Genomic DNA, 22604 nt, shown 5'->3' on the forward strand with positions numbered 1-22604 from the left:
AATCTGTGTTCCCTCCAAGGGCTCAACACCTTTCACGGAGTAAATGTTCAAATGATCAATAGTTGTTTTATAAAACTGAATCCCTAGAAGGGCCTCTCATCATTGCTAAGTTTTCCATTAAATTTCTACCCCTTTTTAAAAAAAATTTTTTAACATTTATTTATTTTTGAGAGACAGAAAGACAGAGCATGGGTGAGGCAAAGATAGAGGGAGAAACAGAATTGGAAGCAGGCTCCAGGCTCTGAGCTGTCCACACAGAGCCTGATGTGGGGCTCAGACTCATGAACCGTGAGATGCTGACCTGAGTCGAAGTCGGAGGCTTAGCCGACTGAGCCCCCCAGGCGCCCTCTACCCGCTTTTAAAGCATGACTCTCAGCATAGCTCCTATATATTTGACCTACACATGTTAACACTCCCTCACATCAGAGCAGGGCTATAAAAAAATACCAAAGAAGAAATTGAAAGCCAAAGGAAGGCAGGCTTTTTTCTTACAGACAGACTTACAGACCTTACAGACAGTGCGCTGGAGGTACATACCTACCTCCATTCTTCCCCTTTCCTAGCCTTCTTATATCATACGCAAATTATGATTTATTATCACTTATTAAAAGTGGTACTGAAATATAATTAGCACTACAACAGGGCAAAGCACTAGAAAGCAGGAAGCTACAAAGAGAAAGAGTTGCAGAAATCTGCACAGCATTCACTTTGAGTGTCTGGTTGGATATCAATCTATGACTATGTTACGTGAAATGCCGTGAGAGAGGGCAAAGAACACTGCTGGGAAAAAAACAATTACTGGGGAACTGTAAGCAAAAATACTGGGACACCCAGAGTTGGAAGACCAAGTTGAGTACGTGGGGTATTTTATTATTATTATTATTGAAGTGTAGTTGGCATATGATGTTGCATGAGTTTTAGGCATACAACACAGTGATTCAGTGAAGGTTCACTTTTCTCCACATCCTTGCCAACACTTATTATTATTTCTTGTCTCTTTGATACTAGCCACTCTAACAGCTGTGAGCTGATATCTCACTGTGGTTTTGATTTGTATTTTCCTGAGAATTAGTGATGTTGAGCATCTTTTTATGTGTCCATGGGGTATTTAATAGAAATCTAAGAAAGGTCATATCTTAGCAGTGGGAGGAGACTAGCCTCACAGTAAAAGCTATTCAAGACCACTTTAAAAAGTGCTTAAGGGGCGCCTGGGTGGCTCAGTCGGCTAAGCCTCCGACTTCGGCTCAGGTCATGATCTCACGTTCATGGGTTTGAGCCCCACATGGGGCTCTGTGCTGACAGCTCAGAGCCTGGAGCCTGCTTCAGATTCTATGTCTCCCTCTCTCTCTGCCCCTTCCAGGCTCATGCACTGTCTCTGTCTCAAAAATAAATAAAACATTAAAAATACAAAAAGTGCTTAAAAACATACCCTGGGAAAACCAAGCTGATCCGCAATTAACTGCCTGTGAGAACCAACTCCAGCACTCCTCAAAGGGCCACAGCAAACTCCAGCACTCAAAAACGTAAACCTTACAACGCCAGGCTCCTAATAACAACTTGCGAGAGAGCTAAAAACAAGAGAGTGTGACCCGGGACGGGGCAGGACGTGGTAGTGGACGGGGGTGGGGAAATCCATCGATACAAAGAGAGCCAGCAATGAGAGAGATGATGGAATTAGCAGAGGTTTTAAACAGTCATAAATATCATCAATTTTTTTCAAAGGCCTAAAGAAAACATAATCATGAGGAAACAAATTGAACATATTAAAAAAATTAATTGAAACTTCTAAAAGTGAAAAACATTGAAACAAAAAGTTACACACTGAAAAAATAATAACTTGAAGATATAACAATATAGCATGCTCCCAAGTGAAGCATACAGAGAAAAGGAGAATAAAAGTAAATACCTTCAGTGGCCAGCAGGACAACATGAAGGGACCTAACATATGCCTAATTTGAGGTAGAGTGAAAATAGGGAACAGAGAAAATGTTTGAATAATGGCCAAAACCTTCCTAAATTGGATGAAAACCATAAACAAGAAAAGCACAAGGCCCAAGCAGAATGAATAAAGAAAAACTTACAAAAACATATCAAATAACATTCTTGAAAATAAGCGATAAGGACAAAATGTTAATTGTAGCCAGAGAAAGACATAATACATTAAGAGAAATGACAAAAAGAATTATTAGATATCTAATCAGAAATTAAGCAAACCAGGTAATAATGGAAAGTGCTGGAAAAATGTTTTAATTCATGGAACATATGAACTTATGAACACATCTTACAGTAATGAATCCAACCAAGGATTCAGTGAAAATTATATTTCATAATAAAAACAAAATAAAATACTTTTGTGCTCACAAAGAACTGAGAAATTTGTCACTTGCCAAATGTTCATGACAGGAAATGCTAAAGGAGGTTTTTCAGGAAGAAAGAAAATTATACCACATGCAAACTTTGATTTAAAAAAAATCAAGAGTGTTAAAAATAGCAGATGATATGTAAATAAGTATAAAATCCATCAGGTCTTTTTTAAAAGTCTTTAGTAAATATTTGACTACTTAATGCAAAAACAATAACAACATATTTGATGTTTTAATAAAAGGAGTAAAGTGCATGACAATAATAGCAAAATATACAGGAGGGTAAAATGGATGTGTATACTGCTGCAAATTAATTAATGAAGTGCTAAAAAGTTATTTGAAGGTAGGTTCCCATAAGTTAAAGATGCATACTGTAAACCCTAGAGTAACCACTAAGAAAATAAAACAGATATAAATAATAAGATATCCCTAATAAGCCATTAGTGGAGAATAATGAAATATTAAAATACCAAAAGGCAGACAAGAGGGAAAAACAAACAAAAAACAGACTGGAAAAATAGAAAACAAATAAGAAGGCAGTAGAATTAAATAAAAAAATATTAATAACAAGATTTAGTGTAAATGGTACAAACAAAACAGTCCAATTAAAAGGTAGAGGTTGTCAGACTGAGTAAAAAAATCAAGACTCAGCTGAATACTGTCTAAAGCAAATCTAATTTAAATTCAAAGATAATAAGGAGGATAAAATTTAAAGGATGGAAAAACATAAACATGCAAACATTAATAATAAGAGAACAGCGGTGGCTGTATTAGTATCAGGAAAAGTAGACTTTAGAACAAGAAATACTCTCTAGGGTTAAAAAAGAACATTTCATAATGATAAAGAGATCAATCAAAAATACCATAAACTTAATAACAGAGCTTCAAGATAAAATGAAGGAAAACCAGACAATGCTAAAAGAAGAAAGAGACACATTCATGACTGTGGTTAGAGATTACGACACTCCTCTCTCAGCAACTGATAGAAAAAAATCAGTAAGAATACAAGATTTGAACATCACGAACAATGAACCTGACCTTACAGAGCATTCCACTCAACAACAACAAAAAAATATGTATTCTTTTCAATAGCACATAGAGCATTTACTAGATAAAATGAATTCTGGCCCATAACACGAGTCACAACAAATTTAAGATAACTGAAATCATACACAGTATGACCAAAATAAAACAGAAATGAGAAATCAATAACAGAAAGCTATCTGGAAAATATCATGAATATTTGGAAATTTAAGCAGAAATCAGAAGGGAACTTGGAAAATATTCTGAACCATATGAAAATGAACACACAACATATGACAATTTGTGGAATGTAGTCAAAACTTAGGAAAATTTACAGCACTAAATGTTTATACGACAAAAGGAAAACAATCTCAAGTCAACCATCTAAAGTCCCTCTGTAAGAGTATTAAAAATTTCCATGCAAAATAAGTAGAAAGAAATAATAAAGATCAACAGAAATTAGTGAAATAGTAAACAAATGAATAATAGATAACATCAATTGCATCCAAAGCTGGTTACCTGAAAAGACCAATAAAATTGGTAAACCTCCATCTTCACTAGCAGAGGGGAAAAAAAAAAAAAAAGAATAGGTACATGTAACTAACATTAGGAATGACATAAGCTACATCACTATAGACTTCACATTTGGAAAAAGGATATAAGGAAATATGAAAAATGTCAAGCCAATTTTTTGACAAATTAGATAAATGGATAATTTCAAAGATCACGAATTTCTAAACTAGACAAAAAAAAAAAACAAATAGAAAGCTATACTAGTATTACAGCAATTAAAGAAATTAAATTCATAGTTTAAAACCTTCCCACAAAGAAAATTCTAGGCCCAGCTGGCTTCATTAACTAAAGTCTATCAGACATTTATAGAGGAACTAATACTTGTTTTTCAAACTCTTCCAAAAATTAAAGGCTAGTATGACCCTAATACCAAAACCATATTAAGACATTGATGAGAATGTAAATATAGCTCATTAAATATTAACAAATTAGAACTACACACATTTTTATTACATAAAAAGATAATATATGACCAAGTAGGATTTATCCCAGAAATGCAATATTGAGTTAACATTCAAAAAGTCATTGATATAATCACCATATTAACAGAATAAAAGGGGAGACTGACACAATCATGTCAAAAGATGCAAGAAAGATAGCATTTGGCAAAATTAAAATCCATCCATTATAAAAATTCTCAGAAAATGTAATAAAAAGAAACTTCTTCAACTTAATAAAATACATCTAAAAAAATCTACAAGTAACATCTTATTAAATGGTAAGTGATTAAAAGTTCTTTCTGCCTAGAATCTGGAAGAAGACAAGGATACCCAATGTAATCCTATTTAATCAATACTCTACAGAAGGTCCTAGAAAATGCAATAAGACAAGAAAATAGTAACACTGATTGGAGGGGAAAGTAAAACTCTTTATTCTCAGATAATATTTTTGTATATGTAGAAAAATTCTAAAACATCAAAGATATCAGAATAAATTAATAAAACAAAGTCACAAGATACAAGATCAAGGTCATAAACACAAATATGTATATTCTTACTGCTAATATTTTTAACAAATACCACTTACAATAGCATCAAAACCCACAAGTATTTAGGTATTAATTAACTAACATACATACAAGACTTGTACACTAAATATGAAATATTGCTGATATAAATTAAAGAATACCTAAATAAGTGAAGAGAGATACCATAGTCATGGACTGAAAGACTCAATTTTATTAAGATACCAATTTTTCCAAAACCAATCAGTGAAATTCCAATAAAAATATCTTATTTTTTCTTTGTAGAAATTGGCAGGGTGACTCTGAAATTTACAGAAAAATATAAATGACAGTGTAGCCAAAATAATCTTGAAAAAGAAAAACAGTAATTGAATTCAATACATATTATAAAGCTATAATAATCAAAAGAATGTGCTATTAGTGTAAGGAAAAAACATATAGATACTACTGAAGAGAGTCTGGAAACATACTCACACATTTATGACCTACGTTTTTAATAAAGATATCAAGGAAATTGAGGAAAGGATAATCATTTCAGAAAGGGTGCCAGGACAATGTTATATGCACTTGGAAAAAAATAAATGACTACTACCTCAAATTACACACAAAAAGTAACTTTAAATGAGTCATAAACCTAAGTAGAAAAGCCAAAACCATAAAATTTCTAGCAGAGGGAAAAATAGGGTAAATAAAGATTTTTTTTTTTAGAACACATAAAAACGTGACCAAGAAAACAAAAAAGGATAAATAACTAGTGCAATCTGAGGAGCACAGTTAAGGAAATGAAAAGACAAGTTACAGAACTAGAGGGAATCCTGGTTATACACATTTCTGAAAGACAATGTGAATCCAGAAAACTTAATAAGCCTTTTAACTAAACGATGATATCACAAATACACTAGTAATAAAAATTGGGCAAGAAATTTCATCTGAGAAGAAAATACAGAAATAGCCAAGAAGTACATGAAATGATGCTAAACATTACCAGCCATCAGGGAAATGCAAATTAGAATCATCACACACAAAAGAATCACAATATCGCTTTATGCTCACTAGAATGGCTAAAATTTTAAAAACTGACAATTATCAGGGATACCTGGGGGCTCACTCAGTTAAGTGTCCAACTTTGGCTCAGGTCATGATCTCATAGTTCATGGGTTCAAGCCCCACATTAGGCTCTGTGCTGACAGTTCAGAGCCTGGAGCCTGCTTCAGATTCTGTATCTCCCTGTCTCTGCCCCTCCCCAACTCATGCTCGCTCATTATCTCTCTCTCTCTTGCTCTCAAAAATAAATAAACATGAAAAAAATGACAATATAAAGCACTGTAAGGATGTGAAACAACTAAAACATCTACATGAATTATGAGACTGTAAGATGGTACAAGCACTATAGGAAACAATTAGCATTTTCTCATAAAATTAAAGAACCTACTATGTGACCCAGTAATTCCAGTTCTGGGTATTCATCCACAAGAAATCAAAACAAAGGTTCATGGAAAAACTTATACACGAATCTTCATAGCAACTTTTTTGTAATAGTCAAACACTGAAAATAACCTAAATGTCTAACATCATGTGAATGGATCTATGCCTTGTAGTATAAAAGATTCCACTGTACAGAATATTACTCAGCACAATTAACAAAGGGCAGACTACTGATATACACAGCAACAGGTGAATTCAAAAAACATTACATTAAACAGAAAGGTTACACCCCAAACAATTACCCTCATGACGTCATTTGTGATATATTAGAAACGGAAAATGTAATCTGTAATGACAGAAAGATCAGCGGTCGCCCAGGGCTGGGGCACTAAGGGACGCTCTCAGGGACGGATGTTCTAAGTCTTGATTGCAGCGGTTACGCACTTGTGTGTATTGGTCAAAACCCAAACTAGAGACACTTTAAATGAGTCCAGTTTATTGTGTAATAAATTATGGCTTCATGAGAAATCCGTGGTAAAAGTTTTCACAACAAAAAAATGATAGCAAAAACAATATCATAGTATTTTGAAAATAACAAGTACATCAGTGTTAATTAAATACCTCTGCTGGTTCATCACATGTACTTTTAACATTTAATTTTGACAGGCTTGCTAAAATAAGAAGCATTCAATAAGTAACAGCCAATGATATATATATAATATATCATGTATATATTATGTTATATGCACTTGGAAAAAAATAAATGATATATATATCATGTATGTATATTATATGCATATACACACACACACACATATATATGGTATGTGACTATTGCTTGAAAGTAAAGAATTAACCAAAGTTTAATGCCATCACAGAGCCATGCATTTAGGGGTCAAGCATATGCTTACATTTCAATCCCTTGTCTTAGAGACAAAAATACTGATCCCTCTCGCTCTCACTCTCTCAAACTGAAAATTAAAAATAAAGGTGAAACAGGGCATGCCATCTTCTGAAAGAATATAAAATGTTGACACCCTTCTCCTAAACTTTTCATTTATATATTGTTACTTATTCTCTACGACACCAGAAATCAGCATCATCGAGGGTTTTTCAATCACATTTTCCTTGCCATGTACTTATCGAAACAAGAAACATGACGACTCACTTCAATTGTCTTGGCCAGCAGCCGAGTGGGAGGAAAGTTGTGCCGGTACACCTCGTTGGCGACAGTGCTCACATCGACGGCAGCCACGACTTGGGCGGGAATACAGCTTTCTGTAACGATGAACGGAATATCTGAAAATGTGAATGTCCACATCACAGAGAAGTCAAAGTGACAGAAAGTTCTAGTGCGTTTCCTCACTAGCTAGAGCTCAGATTTCTAATAGCTGACCAGGACGCAGGAGTCGGGCATGAGGTGGAGTATTTGCATCTGCTGGTTCATTACTCTGAACAGCATTCTGATGCTAAATATAAGACTTAAGCGTTTTAGTCAGTATTTCTTACATTTGCCTTCCTCACTCCATTACGATATACACTTATGAGTTAAATAGAAAGTTCTCCTAAGTTCAAAGAAACCAAAAATAGGATAGTTATGTATTCTTAAAAACCATACCATGTAGAAGTTTATATAAATAAATTAACTACCATTTACTCTTCACCTTCTAATGTTAATAAAAAGCTACATTCCAATATCACTAAAAATGCTTTTGGTTAAATATTGTTTTTTATTAACAATGAGTAATTGAGATATAATTTACATACCAAAAAATTCACCTGTTTAAGGCATAAGCAAGTTTTTAAATGAAATGAACAGTTAACTGGTGTCAAAATGTATAAAGCACATAGACAAAAAAAAATCTTCACAGAGTAGGACAGAATGTAAGGAGAGTAAGGGAAATAATTCCGAGGGCATGCTTTCTCTTCTAACTTGCTGCTAAAAAAAAATAACAATAATTTTCAAAACGGTTTCAGATTCAGAGTTCTGCCTTCCCTGACAGTCAACATTTGAGCTATGCAAACATGCCTAACTGCTATTATACGTTCCAATTACCACCCTCCTCACCCTCTTTACCCAAACACGTACAAAACTAATCATGTATATACCCTGTCCTAAATCAGGAGAAAATACAAAATTTTAAAAAATAATAGTGTTTGAGACTTCTCAGAAATATCATAAGAAAAAATATGACAAAATTACATAATACCCCCACATAGCTATTTCTTTAACAACCGTTTGCTGTTAAGAGTGAGCACAGGCAGACCAAATATCAAAAAATGAAAAGTAAATTTAGTGGTGAGGAGCTAAGGCTCCTGCAGCAGGTACCAGAAGTAAAACCCAGATCCCAGAAGCTGGGGTAAAGACGAAGGCTCACACACACTCAGAAGATAATCACGGCCACACACTGAGGCCTAAAAGAGATGATGCCAGGGACGAGACAAGGGCGTACACATCTTTCAGTAAATATTTGCAGGCGGCCTCCCAGGCTGAAGACACTCGGCTAGGACCAGCTATCTCCTAGGTACATGTCACTGGAAACTCTGGGTCGTTAGTAATACTGCATAGCTACCTCCAACTGAGTTTAAAAGCAATAACTAGTTACTTGTCTTGGTATAAAGTTGTAAATATCTTTGTCAAGGACATCAGAGAAATCGTGAAACATAAATCAAGGAGGTTTTTAAACAAACAAGAAAATTAGTATATAAAGATTGTTTTGCAAAATCACAAACCTGTTATAATTCAGGTCAAGAACTAAGTTACTACTAAGCACTGTTAAGAGAGCACTGAATTAAATAAACTTGATTGAACTCTTTTACTGTTCTGCTGAATAAGATATCTTGTTATCAGCATGATGTAGCCTGCTTGCATTTCCACACTATATGCAGCAAAGTGGGATTGCCTGGAGTTGGTTAATATGACTTTTCTCTTTTTTCAGGCTGACTGACAATCCACAGTGAGGAGCTGAATCTGTACCACAACCAATAATTAATTTTATGTTCTTGTATCACATGCCTGAAAGACATAAAAACTTATAAAAAGTAACTGCCAAATAAATGTTTTATGTGGCTAAGAACTGATGAACCGAAAGTTCTCAGAAAACAATAGATTTTAAAAGTCAATAAGCAAATGCACTGTTTACACATTACTGTGGATTGCTGTAAAATTAGGATCCACCGCATGACCTAAAAAGTTATTTCCATGATGAGAAATAGATGTGCTTAGATATTACTGACAGTAATTCAGCTTGCCTTTTCAAAACATAATTGCTCTGGGGTACAGACATGTTTCTAAGGAAAGACTTAGAAATAACAATTTAAAAAAGCAAACCGGTCAACTCTGTCAAAATCTGGACTTGAGATCCAAAGACAAGTTGACTAATATTTTCTACTGTATACTTCAGATCTACAGCCTCCAAAAATCTTTATCAAGGCACATACACATATTTTGAAAATGTTTAACTAAAAGTATCTAAGTGAATATAAGTCAACAGAATTTTGTACAAGTGACTTAGCTCTATTACTTACATCATGCAGGAGCAGTAATTCTTGAAGCCAAGAAGGAATTGGGGAAAAGGAACACATTAGGATCTTTCAGTGGGATGGAGCATGGGGTATGTTTTCAGCACTTTGGTCTATTGCTTTACCTGATTTTATTCCTGATATTTCAGTTATTACTCTGGATTGTATATTTATCAACAGGAAGCATGGGTATAAAAGGTAAGACACCCGAGTTAGAGAAATGCAGTATAAATGCTGTTACAATATTGTCAGATTGGACGTACAAGGAAAAGACAAGGGGTATCATACTCTTATTTAAGTGAGGACTGAACTTAAAAAGGCAGCTTTAGTTATACCAAGAGAGACTTCTAGGGAAATATAAGAAATGTCACTGACAATACATGCACAATTCCTGCTCTCAAATATGTCTCTTATTAAAGTAGACAGGAATCAAACACACACACACACACACACACACACACACACACACACACTCCCTATTTGAATAGCAATAATTTTCCTTCTGTTTCTGATCACTCTTTCTGGAAAAGCTGCAGGAAATTCCTCTGGTTGCTAATAGTGAAAAGGTACAAGTTCATGCTCTAGCTGCCTTTCCTAACCAAATAAATCATAAAGTTTAATTGTGCATAATTATTAAGGTGGGGGGAATTCAATTTTTAAAAATGCATATATAAAATTAACCAGCCCACTTGGAAATAAGGGAAGTAGCTTATTTTTTCCTTGTCTTCTTTACCATTCATTTGTACCTCATATAGGTGAGTAATTATTTGAATGAGCTCATTATAACCACACCTGAGACACCCAATCAGGTATGTTAATACTGACATCTAGTTGTGAAATGGAAGATGAGTTGAACATATCCAATGTCTGTTTCCTTTCAAAGTGATAGCTTAAGAATAAAAGTACTACGCAAAAACAGACCTGAAAGGATTCTGAATTTAAAATGATTGCTAACGAGGCACTGGGTGGCTTAGTCAGTTAAGCATTAAATTTCGATTTCAGCTCAGGTCATGATCTCAGTCATGAGTTTGAGCCCCACAATGGGCTCCATGCTGAGTGTGGAGCCTGCTTAAGACTCTCTCCCTCTGCCCCTTCCCCCCACTCACGTTCTCTCTCTCTCTCCCTCTCTCTCTCTCTCTCAAAAAAGTAAATAAAATAAATAAAATCACTGCTAAGTGTTTTATCACGATTAGCAAAGTATATTTCTTGTTTCTTTTTAAAGATTCTTGCATTTTAAAACTTGCAGATAAATCCTCTGAATTAAATAAAATTTAAAATAAATCTCAAAGTTTTTACAAAGTTCATTCAATTTCCTTAGAAAAAAATCTCCTTGGAAGTTTAGCTAAGAGTTAACAAAAAACCCTACTTTGGATCAAGATATACACTGGATCAATGTTACTAAGATCTAACTAAATACAAGAGCCCACCAACCAGAAAGTAGACAGGAACCGCAGGCCAGAGCTAGAGAAGTGGGACAAGAGAGAAAGGGGCCAAACTAATGCTTAAAAAGGAGCACACTGAATTTACATGGAAAGAAAAATAAAGCTGCTATCCCAGTGCAACGTGGAGAAGAGGAGACAATGCATCTGGAGGAGGACCTTGAGAAAGGAAATGAAGGTGTAGGAAAAAAGACGATGTCACAGTTTGTGCTCTCTAGCCTTTCTACTATTGGTCTGTTTCTGCGATCGAAAAATACATGTAATGGCTGGCACTCTAATCACCATGTTTGTCCATGAAGACAAGGGCCACTTTACAGGCTGATGAGTCAAAGAAGGAGGAACAGGGGTCCTAAAGGATTTCAGAGAGTTGTCATAGCAGCCCTGGACTATTATGTCTAGACTTATGTATGTGAGAAGCAAATTTCTGCCTCTTTTGGACATTGTTATTTTGGATGTCTCTATTATTGACAGTTGAACCTAATCCTGATGGATGCATCAACCTGATCCTAACAGTTACCTCAGTCGTTTAGCTACGGTGTGTGCGTGCGTGTGTGTGTGTGTGTGTGTGTGTGTGTGTAGTGAGAAGAGAATTTCAGGTCCAATTCTTATTTAGACCAGATCAATGTAACTCAACAAACATTTATTGAGTGATGTGTGTAAAACATTTTGCTAGACCCACGGGGATGGATATATAAAGTGTATATTTATGGAGGTCAGGGGAGGTTTAAAATTAAAACATTGTTCTTCTCTGAAGTTTAAGAATCCCTCCTTTAACATAAAATTTTCCTTATGAAGTGAATTTCTACTAAGCAAATAAATACATTCTTCATTATTTTTTCATTTTTATGACTGAAGTGGAGCTGGCACACAGTATTAGCTTCGGGTGTAGCGCACGGTGATTCAAGAATTCTGACCTCGTAAGTGAGGTCACCATTTGTCACCATATAACGTTGTCTCTTCACTATTTTTTTAAAGTCACATCTGTATTCCCCAGAGAACAACTTTGAAGACTTGATTTAAGAAAATACTAAAAAATTTAGAAAACTAGGCAAAATCATACTTTAAATAAACCACTCAAAAATCTAAGACGAACAGCATTAATAGCAATACCACGGTATATACCTCAAAGTCTCAAAAGCAAAACCACTGAACCTCTGGAGCAGTAATCATCAACCCCACGTGTCTTCTCACCCCAGCAACCTCTCACCAATCCTACTGCACTGTGAGACTTCCTCGGACGATTTGTCATAATACTGATTAGAAGGTGACACAAGAATCCCCACTAAGGAAGTCCTGGTTTCCTTTTGGAATGACGGCTTGAGCGTTACCCAGCAGCCTCCTTGGCTCTTGACGTAAAACAAAGGTCAAACTATAAACACTGATGAAGATTAGTTTAATTTCTCAGACTTTCATGCAACAGATCTTTTCATGATTACTAAGTGTTCATAAGCCCTTTTTAGAAAATGTGCTTGGTGTTTTAAAATGACTTCTTGTCCTAATATTAAGAAATGTCTCTTTCCAATCAAGTTTTGTTAACTTTTTAAAACTTGGGAAGCAATATCAGATGGCTTATTTTTAAATTCTATTTTGTTTAAAAGAAAAATAAATCTTCATTTGCTTTTGCTTCTTATAGGAAGTCTGTATTTTAGAAACCTCATCAAGGGAGATGGTCAGAGTTGAATGGACATGTTTATTTATAAATTACACACATCAATATATGTTACAATGTCAATTTTTTTTTAAACACAAAGGCATCAAATGCTCTTTTTTCTGAACTCATATCAGTAAACTTACACTCGTGGGGTTCCCCCAGATTCCTCCTAGGTTCTAATGAAATCATTCTCCTGCTTCCGAGTCCTCCGGTACTTCACCACTGTCTTCTTGATAAAATCTCATGCTGCACAGCTGTCTAGCTTTCTCTCTTGACACTGTCCCTCAGTCAACCCCACTCTCTTCCAGCTCGTCCCCACCACACGCACACACACACACTTCTTCCCCAGGTAATGTACAACTACTTCCCACGCCCCGGCAGGGCCATGACTTCTCAGTCCTAGCGCCTCTCTGCACGTGGTTTAAAAGCCTGCCCTACCCTGCCCAACCTCTGATGCCATCGTCCTTGTCCTCGATCATTCTTACCGGTCCCTCAGGACTCATTCAGCTCAAGCATGAGCCCTCCAGGAGGCTTTCACTGAGCCCACTGGACTGGCGTGGGGGCCAGTCTCTCGGGCTGTCACTGCGCTGGGTAGCTCACACTGTCGTCACATTTATCCCAGGACACCCCTCTCTCACTAGCCTCTATGATCTGGCAGAGCTCGCACCACAGCTCGTGCATCCCTGCATGACTCACGCGTCCCGACGTCGCTGTAGCTGGCACCCAGTATTCCCTCAGCAAACATCTGATTGAATAGTACGAAAATGAGTGAATTTGATCTCTAACTTCAACTCCTGATTGTTGTGGATTACCCTCTTCAGTGTCCTTTTCCTCAGAACAGGACTAGCTTAAAAGTCTTTAATAATCCTGTACTTAGGTGTTTATTAATGTCTAGAAGATATTTTTTAAGTAGATTTTTTGACATTTAGGTCAAATTTTTACCTTGGAAACACAATGAAGTTTCCAGATTGACCTACAAAATTCTATTTCTCTTACAGCTATGGTAAATAATAGCACCAACAGCGCTACTGTCAGGCAGTCATAAATATTTATTAGAGTGCCCATCCCGTACTAGGCATTGTGCTATGTCCCGAGCATACAAGAGGGTGCACACCTGTGTTGTGCTTTGCCAGCAGCCAGTACCCTTTTTTTCTGGCAACAGTCCCAGAGTTTCCTTTGGGCATCTCGCCTCACTCACTTTCTGTCAAGTGGTTCTGATGGCCTCAACCCCTTCCCCTAGTTTCTTCAAAGGGATGTGTCAAGTGCCTGAGCCAAGACTTCCACAGTGGGTTCAGGTAAGGGAAACAATACAAAATAATTCAACTTGGCACAATAAGAGAGAACACCTGACTGTTTCTTGGGCAACTAGGAAGAGATGCTTGACCTTTCTTACTGAGTTTAACCAGGGAAGGGAAGGACATATGTTCAGCAGCTTCTCCAGCCTTCTGATGCAGTAAGGGGAGCATGTATTATGAAAATGCACCCCCTCCAGAAAGAACAAAATTGAGGCAGACATACAGAGCAAGAAAACTGGTTACTGGTAACATGATGTGAACCCCTTTAAGCTCTATCCCAAACCAAGCCTATATTTGATCTTAGTCATTACATGAGTATTTACAACTTTTACGTAAACCAGTTTGGATTGTTTTCAGGAACTTGGAAACAACAGTTCTGATAGGCATTGAAGTGAACACACACTTAAATATCACTTGTCCCTATGAGGAAATGCATTTCAAATTCCAACTCAGCAAGCAGAACATGAACTTTACGAAAAGCTTGTGAATGAGAAATTAACTATATATCTACCAAACAGAAGCACCTCTCTTGATCAAACACTCAACACAAGTTGAGGCAATAATCGAAAGAGTCCCAATACGGAGGGCAAGGACTTCATTATAGGGTGACCTAATTACCTATTCCTCTACATGTATTCTAAATACAACAAATATGTACAGAGCCCCCTGTAAGCTGTATCCCCAAGGTCTTTCAAGGAGCACATAATATTTTCAGTTGAACAATCTTATCACTTCCCACAAAATTCAAGTTCTGAAAGGAAAAGCAGTCAAAATAAAAATTTCAATTACAGGCAGTTCAAAATAAAGAATTTTATATGGTCGATTAACATATAAAAGGATGCTGCACCTCATGAATAATGACAGAAATCCACATTCATCAGTTTTACTGATCAGACTTAGAAAGGGTCTTATAAACTGAACACGGTCTAGTGCAAGTGAGTGTTGGGAGAAATGTATACATGGATTCAACGCTTCTATTCCTAGTCCTAGCGATCCCACTTGTGACAATTTATGCTAAGAAATATTCGGAGAATCTAAGTGTAAGGCTGCATATATGTATGAGAACAACCATATTAAAAGTGATGCCCATAATATACTGATGTGGAGTGATAGAGATTTTTAAGGACAAAAAACAAGTCACTAAATAATCTTGTTCAGTAATAATTCAAATTTTGTAAAGTGTATGTGTATATACCCATATTAAGGGGAAAAAAACAACAAATGTAGACAGGGGCTACCTTTTGGTGGTACACAGAATTTGGGTTAATTTTTATTTCTTCCTTTAAGCTTTTAGGGATTATTTAGTCTTTTTCTTAACAATAGCAGTAGAATGCTTTTGTAATCAGTGAAAAGCAAACAAACACAAAACTACTTTTATCTGGGAACAAAAGAATTCAAAACTTCTCTTGGTTGTGACCCTGAGAAATCACAAAAATAAGGTATCAAGGACAGACAAGAAAGGTTTGGATACATTCTCAGAACATGGCCAACAAACTGTAAGACCACACACACCCACACACACACACAACACACACACACACACACACACACACACACACACACAGAGGCCAGTAAACAGGTATAACTCAATGCATTATTTTATCCCACCAACTCTACAGTAGTCAAAAGAATAAAAAACAAGAATTAAACTGCATTGCCATAGTTCTTTAGAGATTAACAAATAGCATATGGCCAAAAATGTAGAGTTGAAAGCTACCTATTTATATACTTAGAATTCAGAGGATATAAATCTGTCTTCTCCATTTGCTCATGGCATTTAAGCCTTCCTATTAATCTCTTAAAGGCATGACCATGTTTAAAAACATTTATGTAGACAGTTAAGAAATAAGCCATATAAAGCACATGTTATCTACTCTGTTACAGGTTTTCCATAAGTTTGCTTTGAATGAACAAACATCTATGAATGGTTCATCACTATAGAAAGTAGAAACGTTCTTTGTTGAGATTTTCTTACAATTTAAAAGATGATCATTTCTGAGAGATTCATGGAAGTCAATGAAGAAATGATATAAGCATTAGTACTCTGTCTAATCAACTACAAATAAAAAACAAAGACTTGTAAAAATATAATTGTTATCAATCATAAAAATCCCAAAGATAAAACTAAAACTCTTTTCCAAGAAAATAAAAAATAAATAAAAACTGCTCTCTCAATTTGTCCTATTCTGAGCCCCTCTTTGCTTGATATATAGTAAACTTTTCTTAAAGCTTATCCTTTTCATTATTGACTTTATAAAATTTTAAATCCTATCCTGAATTTCTGCTCCAGTCACCTCTAAAAGGATTAAGTTTTACAATTTTGCACTGAACCAGAAAGTATAAATTAGTCCTAAAACCTCAGAGGAAAAAGCACTTCAATTATCTCATTCCTCATTTTCTCCTTCTACATCTCCTCCTGACTATATATTTCTCTGCAAACCTCTTTCCATTAAGCCACAGGGTATTCAACAAATACTAGCTATCATTTTCTAATCAAGGCTCTTCTAGGAACACCCTATGAGAATCTTTTATTCAGTGTGTGTGTGTGTGTGTGTGTGTGTGTGTGTGTGTGTGTGTTTGTGTGTGTGTGTATTCACAAGTCCTCAGAAAGAAAGGTTTTAGGATATGGATATCTACCTATCTAGCTCTTTGTTTGAAGTTTAGCTCTACTGTTTCCAACTATGTGACTTAGGCAAGTTACTTGACCTCATTAAGCCTTAGTGCCTTTATCCATGAAAGTGAGAGAAGAGAGATAATAAAGTACCTATGTCACAGAGTTTTCTGAGGATTAAATTAGCTAATACTTCTAAAGCTCTTACATTTGTAAGAGTACTGACCATGCAGTAATTATTCAAGAAATGTTTGTTACGATTATTATCAAGAGTTCAATGATTTTTTTTACTTTTTTATTTATTTTTTTATGTTTATTTATTTTTAAGAGATAGAGACAGAGCATGAGAGGGGGAGGGGCAGAGAGAAATAGAGGGAGTCACAGAATCCGAAGCAGGCTCCAGGCTCTGAGCTCTCAGCAAAGAGCCCAATGTGGGGCTCAAACCCACGAACCATGAGATCATGACCTGAGCTGAAGTCGGACGCTTAACAGACTGAGCCACCCAGGCGCCCCACTGATTTTTTTTTTGAATAAGAATATTGAATATCAAATGGTAGAAAGGACTAAGTGTAAACACCTCTCACTGCAGGTGCATCAACTGAGGATTCAGTGTTTGAGAGGGCAATTTGGCCGTATGTATCTAAAGCCTTCCAAACTGCTTTGGCCTTAACAATTTTATATTTGGGCACATATCCTAACGTGTGGTAGGCAGAATAGTGACCCCCCCTCAGAAAATCTGTCCCCATCCTAATCCATAAAACATGCAAAAATGTTACCTTACATGGCAACAGAGACATTGCAGATATGATTAAAGATCTTAAAAAGAGGAGACCATCCTAGGTTAGGCAGGTAGGCCCAGTGTGACCACAAGAAGGGTAGGGTCAGAGAAGGAGACATAATGACAGAGGTCAGAGAGAAAATCTGGAAGATGCTCTACTTCTGGCTTTGAAGATGAAGGAAGAAGTCAGGAGCCAAGAAACGCAGGTGACCTTGAGAAGCTGGAAAAGGCAGGGAAACACACTGTGCCCTTGATCTTCCAGAAGGAAACAGTTTGGCCAAAACCTTGATTTTAAGACATCTGAGCCACTAAGGTTGTGGTGCTGTGTTACACCAGCAATAGGAAACCAATATGTAAGGCAATAATAAACCAACATGAAAGGTTTATACAAAAGATAAATACAATTTTATTTATAATAGTGAAAAATTACAAGCAACCTAAATGTCCAAAAATAGCTGATGGCTTTGAACACAAACTTCCACAAAATGGAATATTACACAACCATTAAAAGACAAGTTTACAAACACATTTAATGACAAGGAAAACTTCAAGATCATCTAAGTGAAAAAAGAAAGCTATAATTTAATGTTCGTGAACACGTGTTGAGTAAAGATTTCAGCTCTGAATCGTGCATGAACGTCATGTACAATTCTTATTTTTAACTTCTTCTTCCTTTGGGCGGCTCAGCGACTCCCAGGAAACCACCGTCTCTGGAGAAAAGACTGCAGCCGTCTGGCTCTGGCGCATCCCCACCGCGCAGCCGCGCGGCAGACACAGAAAACACAAAAGAATTCCACGCTGGACGAATGAATGGTTTTCAGGGTTTCCTAACTTTTCCCGCCCTCAGGACTTCTGGAATTCTGGCAGAATTCTGGTTCCCAAGGCCAAACAGTCCACTTTCTTAGCACAATGAAAGATCCACCTTGGCAAATCCAATATAAATGCCCAATTAATGTGTACAATCATGTTTTTGGGTTGCTTAAGTGGGGGCAGCAGCTTAAAAGTGCAAATTATTAAATGGGTGAGATGAGGAAGTATTTCCTCATTTTTAAACAAGTGTATTATATAGTCAAAAACAAAATGAACAAGAAGTGTAAAAATATTTGTAAGTATTCAACTTCACCAGTAACAAAAAATTAAAATAACAATTTCATGTAGTAAACTATATAGTTTTAAATATTATATCGGCATATTTGTCAGATGGACACTGCTGGATATAAACTGGTATATCCTTTTAAAAAGCAAGCTGACGATAACATCAGTCCTTAAACTGCTGGGGCTCTGTGACCTAGTCACTCATTGAACAAGTTCCTATTGTGCATCTGCTATGCAACAGGCCCCATTCCAGGTACCAAGGACACAACAGTGACCAACACAGAATAAAACAAAAAAACCCCCACCCTCCTGGACGCACAGTTCAGCAGGCGAGGCAGTCCATTTAAGACATAAACAAGTAAAACAGTGTGGTAGGCAGGAATAAGTGCGGGGGGGAGGAGGGGGAACTAAACAGGAAGGAGCACAGGGAGGCAGAGCAGAGAAAGTGATGCTTGACAGTGGCCAGGGAAGCCCTGAGAAGGTGACATTTGAACAAAGACAAGGGGCTCGTCGTGTGTCTCTCAGGGAAACAGCATTCCAGGCAGAGGGAACAACCAGTACAGTGGCTCTGAAGCAGGAACGTTCCTCGTGTGTCCGGACAGCAAGGAGCTCACCATCCTGACTCCGCTCTCCAGGAGCTAACCCTGAGAAGAGCAGTGTGCATCCTCACTGGCCTTTCCCTATGTCCAAACCCACGTACATCATACACACACACACACACACACACACACACACACACACACACACACATTTTGTATATATACAAATGTACATTGCCCAAGTATAAGACAGCTAGAATGAAAGTCAATACCCAGCATCTACCGGAGAATATCCAAGATTATGTGGATATGGCCATTTTTGTTATATAGATGATGAAAAGATAGAGCTGAAATATTCAAATGACTTCATATTATATAATTTCTTAATTCAGTTATACAAAATTTTTAATTAAAAAATTTTTAATGTTTATTTATTTTTGAGAGAGACAGAGTGTGAGCGGGGGAGGGGCAGAGAGAGAGGGAGATACAGAATCCAAAGTAGGCTCCAGGCTCTGATCTGTCAGCACAGAGCCTGACACGGGGCTCGAACTCACAAACAGCGAGATTATGACGTGAACCAAAGTTAAATGCTTAACCCACTAAGCCACCCAGGCACCCTAGTATTTCAAAAATTTTTAATGTTTATTTATTTTTGAGAGAGAGAGACAGACAGACACAGAATTTGAAGCAGGCTTCAGGCTCCAAGCTGACAGCAGAGAGAGGGATGTGGGGCTCAAACCCATGAACTGTGAGATCATGACCTGAGCCAAAGTTGGACATTTAACCAATTGAGCCACCCAAGTGCCCCTAGTTATACAAATATATTTTAAATCCCACTACCTTATTATTCTATCTAAAAATATTGCTTTTTCCACTCAAATTTCATGGAATAATTTTATTCTACTTTCTCACCAGCATCTCTGAAATCAGAGTCTTTATCATCAACAGTCATTTTGAAGTCATCTAAAACACTTTCAAAAGCACATCAACGTTCCTCAGACAAAGTTACTTGAGATCTAGCACTTTCTGAGTTCACAAATGATGATGTCACTGGAAACTCTATACCAACCTCAAATACCCATTAACTATTTGTAATCTCCACAAAGTAACCCCCTACCATATAACTCTAGAATGTAACTTCCAGGTCTGTTTACAATGATATCTAATCCATGCAACAGCAAGATCATCCTTCTAAAAATTATTTCTAAATCTTTTAATTCATCTATAGATTTTTCATCAGTTCCATCAAGTGGCTTCAATAAGCACCCAACACTGGCATGACATGTTTTCAGGCTAATGTAACTTACTTAAGCAACATTGTATAACTTTGCAATTCAGAACACAGTAATTGAGGACTATGAAGCTCCTTCATGAAAACTAAGGTATGAGCCTGTATTCTCTTTTTAAAGTCTGATTTTTTGGGGGAAAAATGAATATATTGTATTGAAGCATTTATGACAAATATGTTTAAAAAGACATACATATATATGGTTTTTGGTCTGGTTGTAAATTATGGAATCACAAGCCCTTTGATTTTTATAATCAAAGAAGAAATGCAAAAGAGAATCTCTTTAAAGAAACAGAACTCTAAATTTTAAGTATGTTTCCCTCACCAAATAGTAAAATGCTAGCCCATAAAAGTTTATAAAATGATAGATTCACACCTTTTCCCCCAAGCCATGGTCACCAACATTCTCACATTTCAAAATTAATAGAAATCTGACTGGATGAGAGAGCAAGGTACAGACAAATGGTCAGTATTAAGTCAAATCAAAAGACTGCCATTAAGTTTAAATTTTCAAAGACTGTAATTTAATCTGACTCAGCAACAATTATGGCAAGAGTCAATTGAAGCCACAAGAATAAAATGCCTTCCGAAGGAGCAGAGAAACTACTCTGGTACTTTATTAGCATTTAAAAGTCAGGGTTTTCAGGAAAAATGGAAGCAAGGCGAAACTACTTACTTAGTATCTCTAATTGGATCTATGAGAGGTCAAAGTTTAACTAGATGGTGTAAGTAGAAGTCCTGCATATTCTGGGTTCTTCCAGGACCCAGATTCTCCTATAATTATGGAACATACCAAAGCCTATGAAGGTCATGTCCGTGCTAACAGGCTCAGCCAGTTGTTTCTTAAATTAAGTCTCACTCACTAAGGGATTATTAAATTCACTATTGTGTTTGAACAAAAACTTACTAATGGATGCTGAAGAACTCCTATGACCAGTTCTCTGATGGAGTCTGTTTGACTTTAGTCCAAGTTTTTTGCTCACTTTGTGGCTATTTAAAATCCCAGAATGAAAAGAATCCGTGGGTAACAGTAAAAGCAACTATTGGTCCACATAAAGTAATGGTATTTATCCTTTTTTTTTTTTTAACTCTCAACTACACTCTACCTACTTTGCAAGAACGAGATACAGGGTTTTTTTGCTTTTAGGCAGAGTGAGAGCTGATTGGCACCATTTCCGAAAGGCACTTTTTGGGGGAATATTGCTGGGTAGTCATTCATGGACAGAGCAAAAGGCCAAAAGAAATCCTAAAAAGGCTCTAGACATCAACAAATAATTCTGCATGCAACTTTAATCTCTCTGTTCTACGGTAATAATCCTTCTGTAATTACTTGCAGATTTGCTGTCATAATCAACCTCTTTTCAACTTTCCATACAAAGAGGTACTTTTTCTTGACATGCATAAAAGGGTTAAAAAAAATATCTTGAACTTTCTAGAACAGAGATGGGAGCATGCTTGTTTTGTAAGGGGTACAGCAAGGAGACTGGTATTATGGGCTGAATGTTTGTGTCCCTCCTTTAAATTCTTATGTTGAAAGTCTACCTTCTTGCTGGCAAGGATGTGGAGAAACAGGCACCCTCCTACACTGTTGGTGGGAATGTAAACTGGTGCAGCCACTCTGGAAACCAGTGTGGAGGTTCCTCAAAAAACTATCAGTAGAACTCCCCTATCACCCAGCAATAGCCCTGCTGGGGATTTACCCAAGAGATACAGGAATGCTGATGCATAGGGGCACATGTACCCCAATGTTCATAGCAGCACTTTCTACAATAGCCAAATCATGGAAAGAGCCTAAATGTTCATCACCTGATGAGTGGATCAAGAAGATGTGGTTTATATGTACAATGGAGTACTACATGGCAATGAGAAAGAATGAAATCTGGCCATGTGTAGCAACATGGATGGAACACGAGGGTGTCAGCTAAGTGAAATAAGTCAGGCAGAGAATGACAGATACCATATATATGTTTTCACTCATATGTAGAACAGGAGAAACTTAACAGAGGGCCATGGGGGAGGGGGAGGGGGAGGGGGAAAA

At 36.7% G+C, this 22604-nt stretch overlaps 1 protein-coding gene across 8 annotated transcripts in view; it reads right to left on the reverse strand.

Annotated features, from left to right (window-relative positions):
- TRDMT1 (tRNA aspartic acid methyltransferase 1) overlaps positions 1 to 22604 on the reverse strand; it is an 82193-nt gene that overhangs the window by 23972 nt on the left and 35617 nt on the right. For 7 of the 8 annotated variants that reach the window (XM_029954835.1, XM_029954838.1, XM_029954834.1 and 4 more), the window contains one exon: positions 7517 to 7626. In XM_029954835.1, the coding sequence (XP_029810695.1) occupies positions 7517 to 7626 (110 nt within the window). Of the gene's footprint in view, positions 1 to 7516; positions 7648 to 22604 lie in introns of all 8 variants that reach the window. The other variant, XM_029954836.1, reaches the window with a different exon arrangement.

Source organism: Suricata suricatta, chromosome 10, assembly GCF_006229205.1.
Source record: "Suricata suricatta isolate VVHF042 chromosome 10, meerkat_22Aug2017_6uvM2_HiC, whole genome shotgun sequence".
NCBI lineage: Eukaryota > Metazoa > Chordata > Mammalia > Carnivora > Herpestidae > Suricata > Suricata suricatta.